Here is a 12,371-nt window from a genome sequence, read left to right on the forward strand (position 1 = left end):
AAGAGACTGAAAATAGACATTTTATATATACTTGGTAACAAAAAGCACAACTAATGCAACAATAGCAACAACGAGCGTGGGAAATGAAAATCGACGTCAACATTAACAAAGTCGATGCTCAATTTGGACGACGGCAAGAAGCACCGAAAAATAGTGCCAGCAGCAGTGACAGCAACGAGCACAGCACAACATTAAAATGCCAACACTAACAGCAACAACAGCAACAACTGTTAACAACAAATTTTTATTATTATTGCGCTCGCATTAATCCCCTTTCCGCCGCCAGCGCCGCGGTTATCCGCGCCAGTGCCGTTTTCGTGCCATTTAGTTATATCCGTTCACACGCGCGTCTCGCCGCGTCCCTTACTGCGCCACGCAACGCAAAGAACAGTGGAAAGCGCACGCCAGGCTGTGCGTATAATTCGCGCATTGTGTGCCGCAACGGATTCAAGGGCATGTTAAATTGTACCTCCACCTTTGTGTGTGTGTGTGTGTTTGTGCTATCAAATTGTGGAGGACGCGTTGTGGGTGAAAGTTTCATATGCTTGACGGCGACTGCTCGGTATTGGAAGTTCGAAATGAGCAGCGGCCAGGGGCGTGGGCAGCACCTACACGCTGAAGGCAAGGGGGCTATGCGGTGCGGTGCCATGTAAAGTACAAGGCTTTTGCGTTATTTTGTTTACTTACGGATGACGGATGGCGGAGGCGAAGGCGAGTGTGCTTCAATGGCTATTACAGAGTGGCGGCTGGGCCAGCTCGGTGCCAACATGCCTGGCATGCTCGTGGACACTTTGTAGCCGCGCACATTGTACTCGTACATTCCAAAACAACAAAAAAAATATACACTTTTTCGCATTTGGCACAAATTATAAGTTATACATTTATGGTTATGCGCAATTATTTATGTGTGGAGTAGGCGCTACTGGGCGTTTGTAGATCGTTAAGTAGCGCCAAATGGGCTCTGGCAGACTCAGGTTCCGCCTGTGCACCTCTTGTCTTGGCAGCATTAGAAATGTTTAACCATGTTATACGCGGAAATTAATTTAAATGCGGACAAAAGAAGTTATGTAGTAACACTTTCAGGTTTCCTCAGAGCAGAAGCAGCAGAGGTGGCGACAGAGCGGGTATCGTCTGTACCGGCTTGGTTAATTTTGCCTACAATTAGAAATCAAGTGGTTGTGCTGGGCTGAGAGTGCGTGCAGAAAGCGCGAAAAGGTAATTGGCAACGGAGGCCAACAATAAAGTGGCAACTTTGAGAGGCGCTTAATCACGATTACAATCAAACAAAATATTCGCAATTACGATGGCGACTTGGTCTCCTGCTTTTCCTCGCTTTCAAATGCAGTTCACAGTAAATGAAGTGAGCCTGAAGTCAAACCGTAAACAAGCGTACTTTGGAGTAAAATGTTGTTTGAAAATTCTTTGTTAGTTTCGCTGACCCTTCGTCGGCGCTTAGCCAGGGGGCCTATTCTGTAACTCAATTCGAAAAAAAGTTTATTCGAATTCGGATTTTTGATATTCTGTAACTCGATTTACGGATTTTCCAGCCGATTTTCGGATTTTCAAGCCAATTTTCGAATAAAATATTCGTTAGCTTTTGAGTTGCAGAAAGCAAAAACGAAAATGGTACGAATTTATTCTCGCACAGGGTGATCCAACTTTCGCATAATTATAAAATCGATCCGAATTTCGAATAGAATACATTTACGAATCGAGATACAGAATAGGGCCCCAGGTATCTTAAAGATGGAGGTACTGAGTATCGAAAGGCTCTGTTATACGACTATAAGACTCGAAGAAGTAAACGAAGGATTGGATTGTAGATCTTTTTATCGCCTACAATTTTGTCATATGTATAACCTATTTCTTTATGATTTTCGCTGGAAATCTAGCTAAGCCGTTTTTAGTCCTTCAAAATTCAGCTCTTCTTTTTCCCGTTCATCGCTTCATAACGCTCGCATTTATATATATTTAATTTACTCATTATTTAATTTATAACAGAATAAAAATATTTCAACACAAATCTGTTATGACCCCAGGTGAATGTGGTCGAGTATATTTGCTCTACTCGGTGGAATGTAGATTGGGAAGTTTTAGCGGCATAATTTTAACTGTTCTAATCCCGGATCTAAATAAAACTCAAGAAACTTGGAGAGTTTCAGAGTCTGAATTTCCCTCTTTCTCTCTTTCTTTCTTTTTTACCTTTTATGAGTTAACCTAAGGATATCTCAGTGAAGTGGTATTATTTAATTGGAGGTATAAATCCTTCCTATATTGGGGTAACTCAATTTCACGCGGTCGAAGATATAAAGTACTTGGACCTCGGGATTTCTAAGTTCACTCTATTACTATTAGACTACCAGACCACTGTAGCGTCTTTCATAAAGAAGTGGAAGCCATAGAGGTAGCAGCAGATATCCTTCTCCGAAGAGCGGTTTTTTTACAGCCCTTAAGCTGGCTGACATTGTGGTCAAAGCTCGTCAAGTAGCGCATTACCTCACTCTCATGACATCAAGCTACTTTCAAACTAAACTTGTCTGGTTCGCGGGTCAATGAGTTAGTACGAAACGGTACCCTTACCTAAAACCATTCAGCATGGGAATGAGCAGGGGTTCCTTTGTCGTTGTGCATTCGAGCGCTGCCTCTACAGGTATCGTGCGAGCTGAATCTACGCGTATCACGCGAATTGAGAAAGCCTTGGTTAATAATCAGAAAGGCTGTGAAAGCCTTCTGGTTCATTTAGTTGGTTGCTTTTAGCAATGATAGCTATCTTAGCTGGACACCGTCCCATTGGCACTCACGCACTCACGTGGTAATGCTAGATTTTTTGGAGGACGCAACTTGTCACAATTGTAAGGAAAAAGTTGAGATGACACACATCTCTTCAACTGTCCAACGTTCGCCAGACTAATATTGAAGCATCTTGGTTGCCATACTTTCCGTGAACACGTCTCAATAAATTTGTGGCAGGCTTTAGGCGTTTTATCGATATGCGACGGTCTTTTTGATCCCTGCTTAGGAATTCTATGCATCACAATGGTCTCACAACGCATTGCATATAGTGCCAAAAGTCGCTCTGCTCTTTACTTGGGTACTAGACCCTGTAAGGATTTTTGTTGTCTCCGCTTCAGAAAACAGTTTTTTTTATATTTTTGAAGTACGTTGTCTTGCTGATAGTATTTGGATGGAATAAAATCAGGATTCGTTCCAGTTACGGACAACTGACTGCCGTACGAATTTATCAGTCACGGTGTCTTGTAGAACTTAGCGCGTTTTATTCTTAACTAGATTTTAGAATATTTGTCCTCATATATTTTCCTCGTTTAAAGCTTTAATTCTTTAAAGGAAAAGCCGCAAGCATCTCGGTTGGATTGTGTTTTGCAAACGTCCTTCGACTTAGCAACGCATGAACCTACACCAACACATATGAGCACACATACACATATATTATATAAGGCGAAACGCTTGACTGATTTTAGTGCCTTATATTCTTTTTTGCACCGAATTTTATTACTTCACTACACCCTTTCATTGAGTACGCGACATGCCGTTGCGTGTAGAATTATTGGCTCCGAGATGGGTTAGCGACGCACAAAACACTTTGATGTGGCGAACACGGAAGGGTGGCGGAGGGCGCATTGGCGCCATGAAAAGGAAGTCAGTGCGACGGCTTTGCATGCGAATTGGGTGATTTCACAGCCGGCAGACTGCTTGAGCGCTCGACTCGGACAATGCGCCTGGCAAGCAAGAGAGCGAGTGAGAAGCGGGAAGCGAAATTAGCGGAAAACTACACAACCACACTCATACTAGGTATATATGTATGTATATGCATGTATGTATGCACATAAAAAATTGTGATGTATCGTTGAGGACATTAAATGTGACACACACATGAGTCCACACGCTGCGCCTTAAAGGCATTTTATTAAGACACACTCATGGGTATGTGCGAGCACCGCGCCTGACACGCAACAGGAGGGGCAACAAAGAAGATAAAATTGTTACACGCAGCTGGTGAACTGGTGAGCTCTAACGAGCAACGCCTTATTGGCAATAATTCTCCAAACTGCATTGTTGCAGCGAACTTTAAGACAATCTATAAAGTATTCGCCGGCCTTACACGCGCTCCGGCTGCTCGCGTGCGACTTTCTTGCAGCGTTTGCTGCTCGTATAATGCAATTACAGGCCACTCGCTGTTATACAATTTCATAGCGACATTATACCCGCAAGGCAATAAATCCGCTGCTGCATAAAGCTATATTCTATTACCACGCAATTATTAGTGACCTAATTTTTCGGGGTTTCCATTTTCTCTGCTTGTTTTGGGCTATCATTTTTCCTGACACACTCGGTGTGTTGCACTTCACTCAGCCGCAAGAGTGTCCAGCTGACAGTCAGCACGAAAAGCTAAGGCACATAAGCGAGCGCAGCATTCCCCTTTATCCCTGCATCAATGAAATTCGTTTACAAGCTTGTTGTTGTCGCGCAAAGTGCGGCTGCTTGCTGAGCCCGCGCGTCCGTGAACTAAGGCAAGTTGGTGTTTTAAAGCAGTTATCCACTAACAAACACTCATCAACGCTTGAACACTTCAGCTCATATCGCGGTGAAGAACTTTCTCTTCGCCACATGCACTTGCCACCCATTTGTGCTGCCACGTGATAATTTAAAGTGCAACATTCCACGAAATACGAAATCAATCTATTCACACACGGAATGACCTCCGCTTCGTTTTTGGGTCTCCGCTTACAAACAGCTGAACTTCGCTGCCGTTGTCTTCTCCCTAATAGCTTCCTGTCAACTAAATGTCTATATATGTGACAACATGTATGCCTAAGTAACTGTTCCTGCTGACATGCATATTAATATAAGAGAAATATAGGCTTAAATGAAATCAAAAATACAGTTATAATTGTATTGGAAGAGCTTCAATTAGAGATAGCCGAAAAAAGTATAAAATTGCGCTGCGAGCTCGTTCTAAAAGTATTATAACACAATGCGGATACAAAAATTACATACGAAATATCTCGAATCGCATTAGCAGATAGAACAAGAAGACTCTCACATTCGACTTTCATGGGCAGTAATTAAGACCCAAGTCTGTCTAAGGGTCTAATTTGAAGTCCTTTGAGCTAGAATAAATACCTGATGTCCTGAAATGTGGCCAACTTTTTATTCCCCATTATTAAATGTTTCAAAAAACTAAAGAACTCTTTTTATTTTTAATAGGGTTTTCCATATAGTTGTAGCATACTATTTTATGTATGCCGAATAATATCCTTTGGTCATAAATTAATTGCCAAAACATTGTAAATTCGAAGAACTGTGTTGATTTCCCTCCAATGGTTAAGAAAGCACTCTTTCAGACTCTTGTGGCTTACCGTGGAACCGACCGCTGCTCAGGCTACGGAAATAACATTTTCATTATAGCAAGACAAAAGTTTGAGAACACTTTGTATGACATCATAACCTTGCAAAAATTTGCGCAAGGGTTGAGGTGAATGGTAATTAGACCACCTACGAAACTGTCAGTGCTCATGGGCTGGTTTCCTAGAATTGTTCAAGCTTGGGTCTATACCATTAGCAAATGAGCAGAAGTTATTCTAGAGAAAAACTAGAACTAGACTGAATTGTCAATCTCAGTGATAATCAAGCAGCATCTGTCTGTTGAAATCAAATCAAAAATGGTACTAGAGTGCATATAAATGCTTACTGAAAATAACATCCTGCCAGCATGAATTCCGTACATCGAGTCATCACTGCAAATTAGTTGACTGGCTTCCTAGGCGAAACCAGCTGTGGCAACCAGTCCATTAGGGCCGGAACCATTCTTCGCTGTGGGTACCCACACTTTACGTGTGAAGCTACAGAAAACGTTACTGGCAACAAGCGTCTGGGTTTCGACAGGCGAGTCTATTTCTGCGAGTGTTCAATAAAAAACGATTCAAAGAACTAATTACTCTTCACAGAGAAATGCCAAATAAGGTGTCAGCTGGACAGTTCAGGATATTGCGTCACAGATTACATACTCCTAGATTGCCCCGCTCTAGCAAGAAGAAGGAGTCTGGCTATCGAGCCAATAAATCTTATGTGAGTATACATTACAGTCATAAACCTAAGGGCTTTCCAACATCGTTAATTTTGCTGGCCTAAACGAAGTGTTGCGATATTGGCAGTGAGCACAATAGACAACAGGTCGCAGTGCATTCCTTGAATCTTAATCTCTCTATCTAACTGAACCTTAATTTGTGGGCACACAATCATGTTGAGGTTAAAAATCTTGAAGTGTTGTTGGGAGGAGAGACATCTAGCTTTCGCTGGACTGAAATTGAAGTATTTTTCTCTGGTCAATCCATCGATGATTTGATTGCAAGTGATAAAATCTACCAAAACATATTTAAGGCAGATTAAAACCGTATTGTAGATTTGCGAGAATTATTTCATCCATACTAAACAGTTCTAGGCATCATAAAAAAGCGACGTTCTTAGCTGTATATACATATATCCTCAGTCCTATTACTTATCCTAGGTTAATACCATGTTCAGACCAAAAATTTAAAAGATTAGATTATATTTAAGCATTTCATAACCCAACAGTGTTCTCACTGCCGTTAGAAAGATCAAAAAACAGCTGTTATTGTCATTCAAGAATTCACATCGCTTAATATTTACCAAAAGAAAAGATTGTCATATAGTATTTTGAAATAAAAAGACGGCTTTTTTTTAATATTTTCCATATAATAGAAATAATGGAAGCATTTTTTCATTTATTAAGTCGATTTTCAGATGAAATTAGATTCATTGCTTTAAAAAAAATTTGTTTACATTTTTTTCCCTTTGTAGTGTCTAAATCAGCTGTGATAATGAACAGCTTTCCAGTGCTGACAAGTAGATTGCGCAAAATCAGAGTCGCACAAAGAGATTTAGCGTGGATCAGTCTCAAATCATTTCAATGGAGTGATTTGGAACTGTCATTTTTGTATGGCGAAATCTTGATAAGTTTTTAAGATTAGTGGGATAATCCATTCAACAGCCGAAATCGTGTGATTAAGTGTCTGTCTGAACATGGTATAATTCAGTTATTTTCTTACTAACTAAACTCCAAATTAAACGTTTGACTTTTTTTAGCGTCTACTGTAGACTGGAACCAAATAAAAGCATATTATCTATGGTCAACCGCAGCCTAACAAAAACAAGCAAGTGCAGAACCCTTGAAGACCCGGTAAATATATCTATCAAGCTACATACTCTTGTCACGGCATACGGCAGTGAATGGAGTTTACCGTTATGCTTTATACGTGCGTTTTTCTTTGAAATATTATCATCAAAATAAAAAGAAAATAAGAAATAACTTTATTTTGGTCTTATTTCCCATTAAAACCGCTATAATCCACACAAAGCGCTATCTCCGTCACTGGAAAATGCGAACGCTCCATTTCTTTTAAGAATAAATTAGAAATTTCCATATACTTCAAATAGATTTTAATCCACGTGGAAATGCCGTGCAATAAACCAAGCCGTTATAAATAGAAACACTGATAAAAAACAACAACTACTGAGGGGAATATGCATAATAAGTGAGATTATATGGCGAAGGAGATATTAAAAGGCAAAGAAACCATAAGAATCGAGCGAGATTTAAAACAAAAAGCCACGCCAGGCAGCGCTGAATGCAAAAGTGAAGAAAAAGTACCGAAGTATGCAACACAGAGTGCGAAACGATGCAATAACTAAAGGAACAATAACAATAACTGCTACAAAGCGGTGTAAAAAGTAATGGGCAGACAAAGCTGCCGGATTGTAAGAACAAATATATATGTACAGTATATATATAAATGTATGTGCGTAAGTGTGTGAAGGGACTTTTTTAAGCACAAGTATGTAGACTAGGGTTTCTGTGTAGACGCAGCCATCAAGGACGGGAATCAGGGGCAGGGAATACAAGATATGCGCTTCACGATAAAATGCATGTGGATGCGGCGGGAAAGCTACAACACAGAGATGCTTTGGTTGTTTGCAGCAACATATTATTAAAGTTTTCTTAGTTTTGGTCCGCGCCTTTGAGTGCCAGCAGGCGGGTGAGCGACGCGCTTGTGAGTGCAGTGGGGACGGTGAGGCTGCGTGGGCAAAGAAATCTATCAAATTGAATTGTGTTGTTATGCAGATGAACACAAAACTTATGGAACTTGTACACGGCAAATCTAGTAGTTAGATACTTCGAGCGAGAGTTGAGTGAAGCAGCGAAAAAAGTCGAAACGCACGAAATATCATGTAGCGCCAAGGATAAGCTGCGAAAACCAAAAACTGGAACTACGAAACTGAAACAAAAAATATATTGGAAATATGTGATTGCACGTGTGTGTGTGTGTGTGTTAAGAAACTGGTAATAAGGATTACTAACTAATACTAAGAAGATGTACAGTTAACACTAAAGTGGAAATATGTACGTCTGTAAATATGTGAGTGTGTGTGTGTGTGATTGTTGTTGTGTGCTTTTATGCAGAAACTGGAACAGTGCACTGCGCATTGTAGCTGCCCCATGTCAATATCACAGCGCCCTAGGTAAACTATAGACCTACTTATGCACCGGCGTGTGTGTGTGTGTGTGAATATGTGTATGTGTTGGCAAAGGCGAGCGCTAGATGACTACTCGGAGCTAGGGATTTTAGGGAAATTAAAATTTTTCTTCTATCAATACACACACACATACATGGCTACGTGTAGAAATATTTATTTATTTGTTTGCTGACTCATTACTTGCTATTGGAACACCTGCGGAGTGGGGAGGGGGGCAGGGGTATGGTAACATTTATGGTTGAACGCTACACAAACACTGACACACATGTCGCTACGTCGGATGCATGTGTGCGCACTAGAGGGTTAAGCGAGTATTACTTTTCGTTGAAATTTCTAAATTTTTTGTTTTTGTTATTTTTTTTTTTCGTTTCTTTTTTAAGCGCTTAATACACTTTCAGATGCAAGTTAAAGCAACAACAATCTCGAAAGTAATAACAACGAAATAATGAGGGAAAACTGAACATTAAGTTAATGTGATGAGAGTCGATTTCTAAGCAAGTGTTCTTAACAAAAACAAAAACAAAAACAACAAAAAAGTGTTTACTTATGTATGCGCAGCATCCTTAATTGTAATGTTGCAAAAATGCTTAATTTTTTTCGTTTTTTTTTTCAAATGCATACCAACAAAAATAACGGTTGTTGCATGGCAGATGAGCTGATGATCGCATGAGTGGTGAAGCGTGAGTAAAAATGTGTTCGCTTCGCTTTGAATGCGTTGGACGACTGATTGCATAATGAGTTCTATCGACAAATAGCTGTTGTTACACTAAATAACGGCGCATTATCAGATGTGTATGTATGTATGAATATATAGTAAGTAAGAGCATGTAATCAGAAAATTATATTGAACTGCGTAGCAAATTTCTAAAGTACTAACAATAAACGAGTAGTCCGAGTTTTACACGAACAGAAACAGAAACAGAAACAGAAAGACAAAGAAACATTTTGTGAATGTGTGTGTGTGTTCGTTAATAATTTGAAAGCCAAGTTAAACATTTATTATTATCATTTATGATTATTTTGTTCATCAATTGAAAATTCGAACGTCGCTCAATAGAAAACGAAATCACTTTTAGCTATTTTTCGGCAGACACAACTGCAGAAGCGGCGTTTAAAAGGCTAATTTAAGGATTTTTTAACAGCGTTGTAGTGATTTCTATGCGTTCAAAGCTAATTTACGGCGACTTTGTGCCTGCTAGCCTTTGATTCGAAAAATTTAATCAGTTTGTGTTTGTTTTGAAATCTTTGAAAAATTTCATAAATTCGTATTAATTTTTTTTTATTTTTTTACTAAAAGCATTTGTCGATTGTTTTTTTTATTTTTGTATAAATATACGTTTCGCTGATAAATTTTGTTTAACTTTCGAAAAAGGTAACTTTAACAGTAATTACCTGTTTTTGGGCCATGGCTTGCATTTGCTGGAACATCTGTCGCTCCTCCTCCTTGCCTGTAAATCGTATGAGAAATTCGAAAGATTCAAAGAGAAAAGAAGAGAGTGTATGTGTTGTTGTATACGATTTGTGGAAATACACGAAACTGCTTAATAAATTCAAGAGCCGCGCTCAGTCACTTTGATTGCTAACTCATCTCTAATATCACTCAAACTTATCTCAATGCTCATTCTAACCTAATTTTCTTTCATTAACTACATATTTCTTGACTCACGATAATACTCACTAATATTGATTAAAAGCTCTGTGTTCCCAATTCGTCCGTTACGTTTGCCTATTCTATTTGGTATTTATTATGCGTGGGGTTTTCCATGCTGCAATACTCTTTTCGAAGTTAGGATTGGAAGATTTTGCGGAAGGATCTTAGACTCTGGCCGTACAAAACCAAACTCGCGCAGAAACTGAAGCCGAACGAATTGACGTGGCCTCCATGATAGTGCGATTTAATACCGGTCGACTGTTTTTCGTTTGGTTATGTGAAATCGTTTGTCTACGAAGGTAACTCCGAGATGATTGACGCCTTGAAAAATTATATCCGGAGCGTTCATGCTGATATATGGTTCCAATTGCTGGAAAGAATGGCCGAATTTGGAGCCTCTCGACTGGAGTTTATTCGATCTAGCTTCGACTGTCTCTTGTCCGAAGTCATTTTTAAAACATAATTGCAAAATCTTTACCAAGAAGCTAAATTGTTGGCCATTACATTAAATTATTTGGATTTTATTTCTTCTTGAAAACTACATATCTAAAAAAACATTCTTTATGAGGATTAAAGGAAAAAGCATTAATAGGATTCATTTTGAATGGAATGTCCCAGGAAAGTTTGCCGAGATTACAGTGCATAATAAAATCTTTTTCTTCAAGCGCTAGAAAATATCGGTTCATTGACAATGGGCGACGTTAAATTATCTAACTAATTGGGTAAAAACATAATTTTCGATAAACCTCCCGAATCGTTAGAAAATACACGTTCTTAAATTAGATTTTAAAAGTTGAAATCAGTATGTGTCCTTTCTACATTTTTGAGCATCTTTCGTGGTAAGAAAATACTCTTAATGTTCATATTTTCCAAGGCATTTCACTAAAAGGTGATTATCCTATCGCAAAAAAGTCGGTTCTACGTTACCGGAATCGACCCAATTTTATCCGGCCAAGGGCTAAATTTTCGTAGACTTAACCTCGTTTAGATCGGTAAGTTTCAGTATAAGATCCTACGTTTTTATTTCACGCCAACTGTTCTTTTTACTCTCAATGATAACTTTTGCCAGCCTAGATGGTTGTCTCTAGGGATGGGGATTTAAATGAGGTATGCCAGTAACTCTGGGTATTCAACTATAAAAGCAATACCTTGAGCTACCATACTCATACTTTGCGCGACCTCATCGAGCACCCAGCGCAACGCTAGCAAGTTTATGTGAGATCCAGTAACCAAACCGTGTGGTACTCGGTGTCACGGCTATGAGAGAAGGAGCTTTGGTGGGGACACGCAGAGATACTCGGTTTCGGTTCGGTCGTCTGTCTTGGAACAGTCTGCTGGTTATATAAAAGTGATCAATGAAACTTGTTCCTCAGCTGGGATTTTGTCACTAGGCTTGGGGCCGGCCATTTAAAAATGAAACTCCATTGAAAGGTATGCGAAAGCCTCGAAAGCGGAGCAGAGTGAGAGTTACAAAATACGAAATATTTGAGGATCTAGTGAAATTCAGACCATAGTTATAATATATGTATTTGTAACTGTTCTCAAAGTTCTTATCCCAAATTTTTATGTTTTCGTACGTGTTTGAAAGCCCCGGACAATGTGTAAAACCTCAATATAATCATAAAATAACTAAATCTAACCTTAATTATAAAATAATTGTATCTAACCTAAACCAAGCTGTGGAATTAATCCCTTCAGGCTTTCGACCAAAATTTAAATGTTATTTGATATTTATGTTTATATAGGACCTAGCTACAAGTACGCCTTAAAACAAGGTTCTGATTTATGTGTGTATATGAAGATTTCTGATTGTTTTCTAACGACTTACCCATTCCCTTGGTTTGCAACATTTCCAATAATTTCTTGATACTTTCATCGCGTGCAATGAGCGTTTGCTTTTGTGTTTCCACGCGGCACTCAAGATCCTTAATTGTCTCACGTAATATGCTGATCTCGCGCTGTAAATGATCGTTTTCCGCATACAAAGCCTCCATTTGTTGTTGCATTTCTATATTAGGCTGTCGCATGCGCATGCGTAACTCCTCCTCCAGCTGACGCACCAACATCGCTTGTTTCTAAGGAAAAAGTTTAACAGTACGAACGGTTAGAGATCAGTGTCATTTATAAGTCGTTAGAATAGCTCTTG

General features: G+C 39.3%; 1 protein-coding gene across 1 annotated transcript in view; it reads right to left on the reverse strand.

The window, feature by feature from the left end:
- The window catches only part of LOC120773539 (plectin), a 90,945-nt gene that overhangs the window by 66,611 nt on the left and 11,963 nt on the right, over nucleotides 1–12,371 (reverse strand). The window contains exons 6-7 of the mRNA XM_040102497.1: nucleotides 12,054–12,300; nucleotides 9,967–10,022 (exon numbers count right to left, since the gene is read on the reverse strand). Of these exons, the coding sequence (XP_039958431.1) occupies nucleotides 9,967–10,022; nucleotides 12,054–12,300 (303 nt within the window). The remainder of the gene's footprint in view (nucleotides 1–9,966; nucleotides 10,023–12,053; nucleotides 12,301–12,371) is intronic.

This window comes from Bactrocera tryoni, chromosome 4 (assembly GCF_016617805.1).
Source record: "Bactrocera tryoni isolate S06 chromosome 4, CSIRO_BtryS06_freeze2, whole genome shotgun sequence".
Classification (NCBI taxonomy): domain Eukaryota; kingdom Metazoa; phylum Arthropoda; class Insecta; order Diptera; family Tephritidae; genus Bactrocera; species Bactrocera tryoni.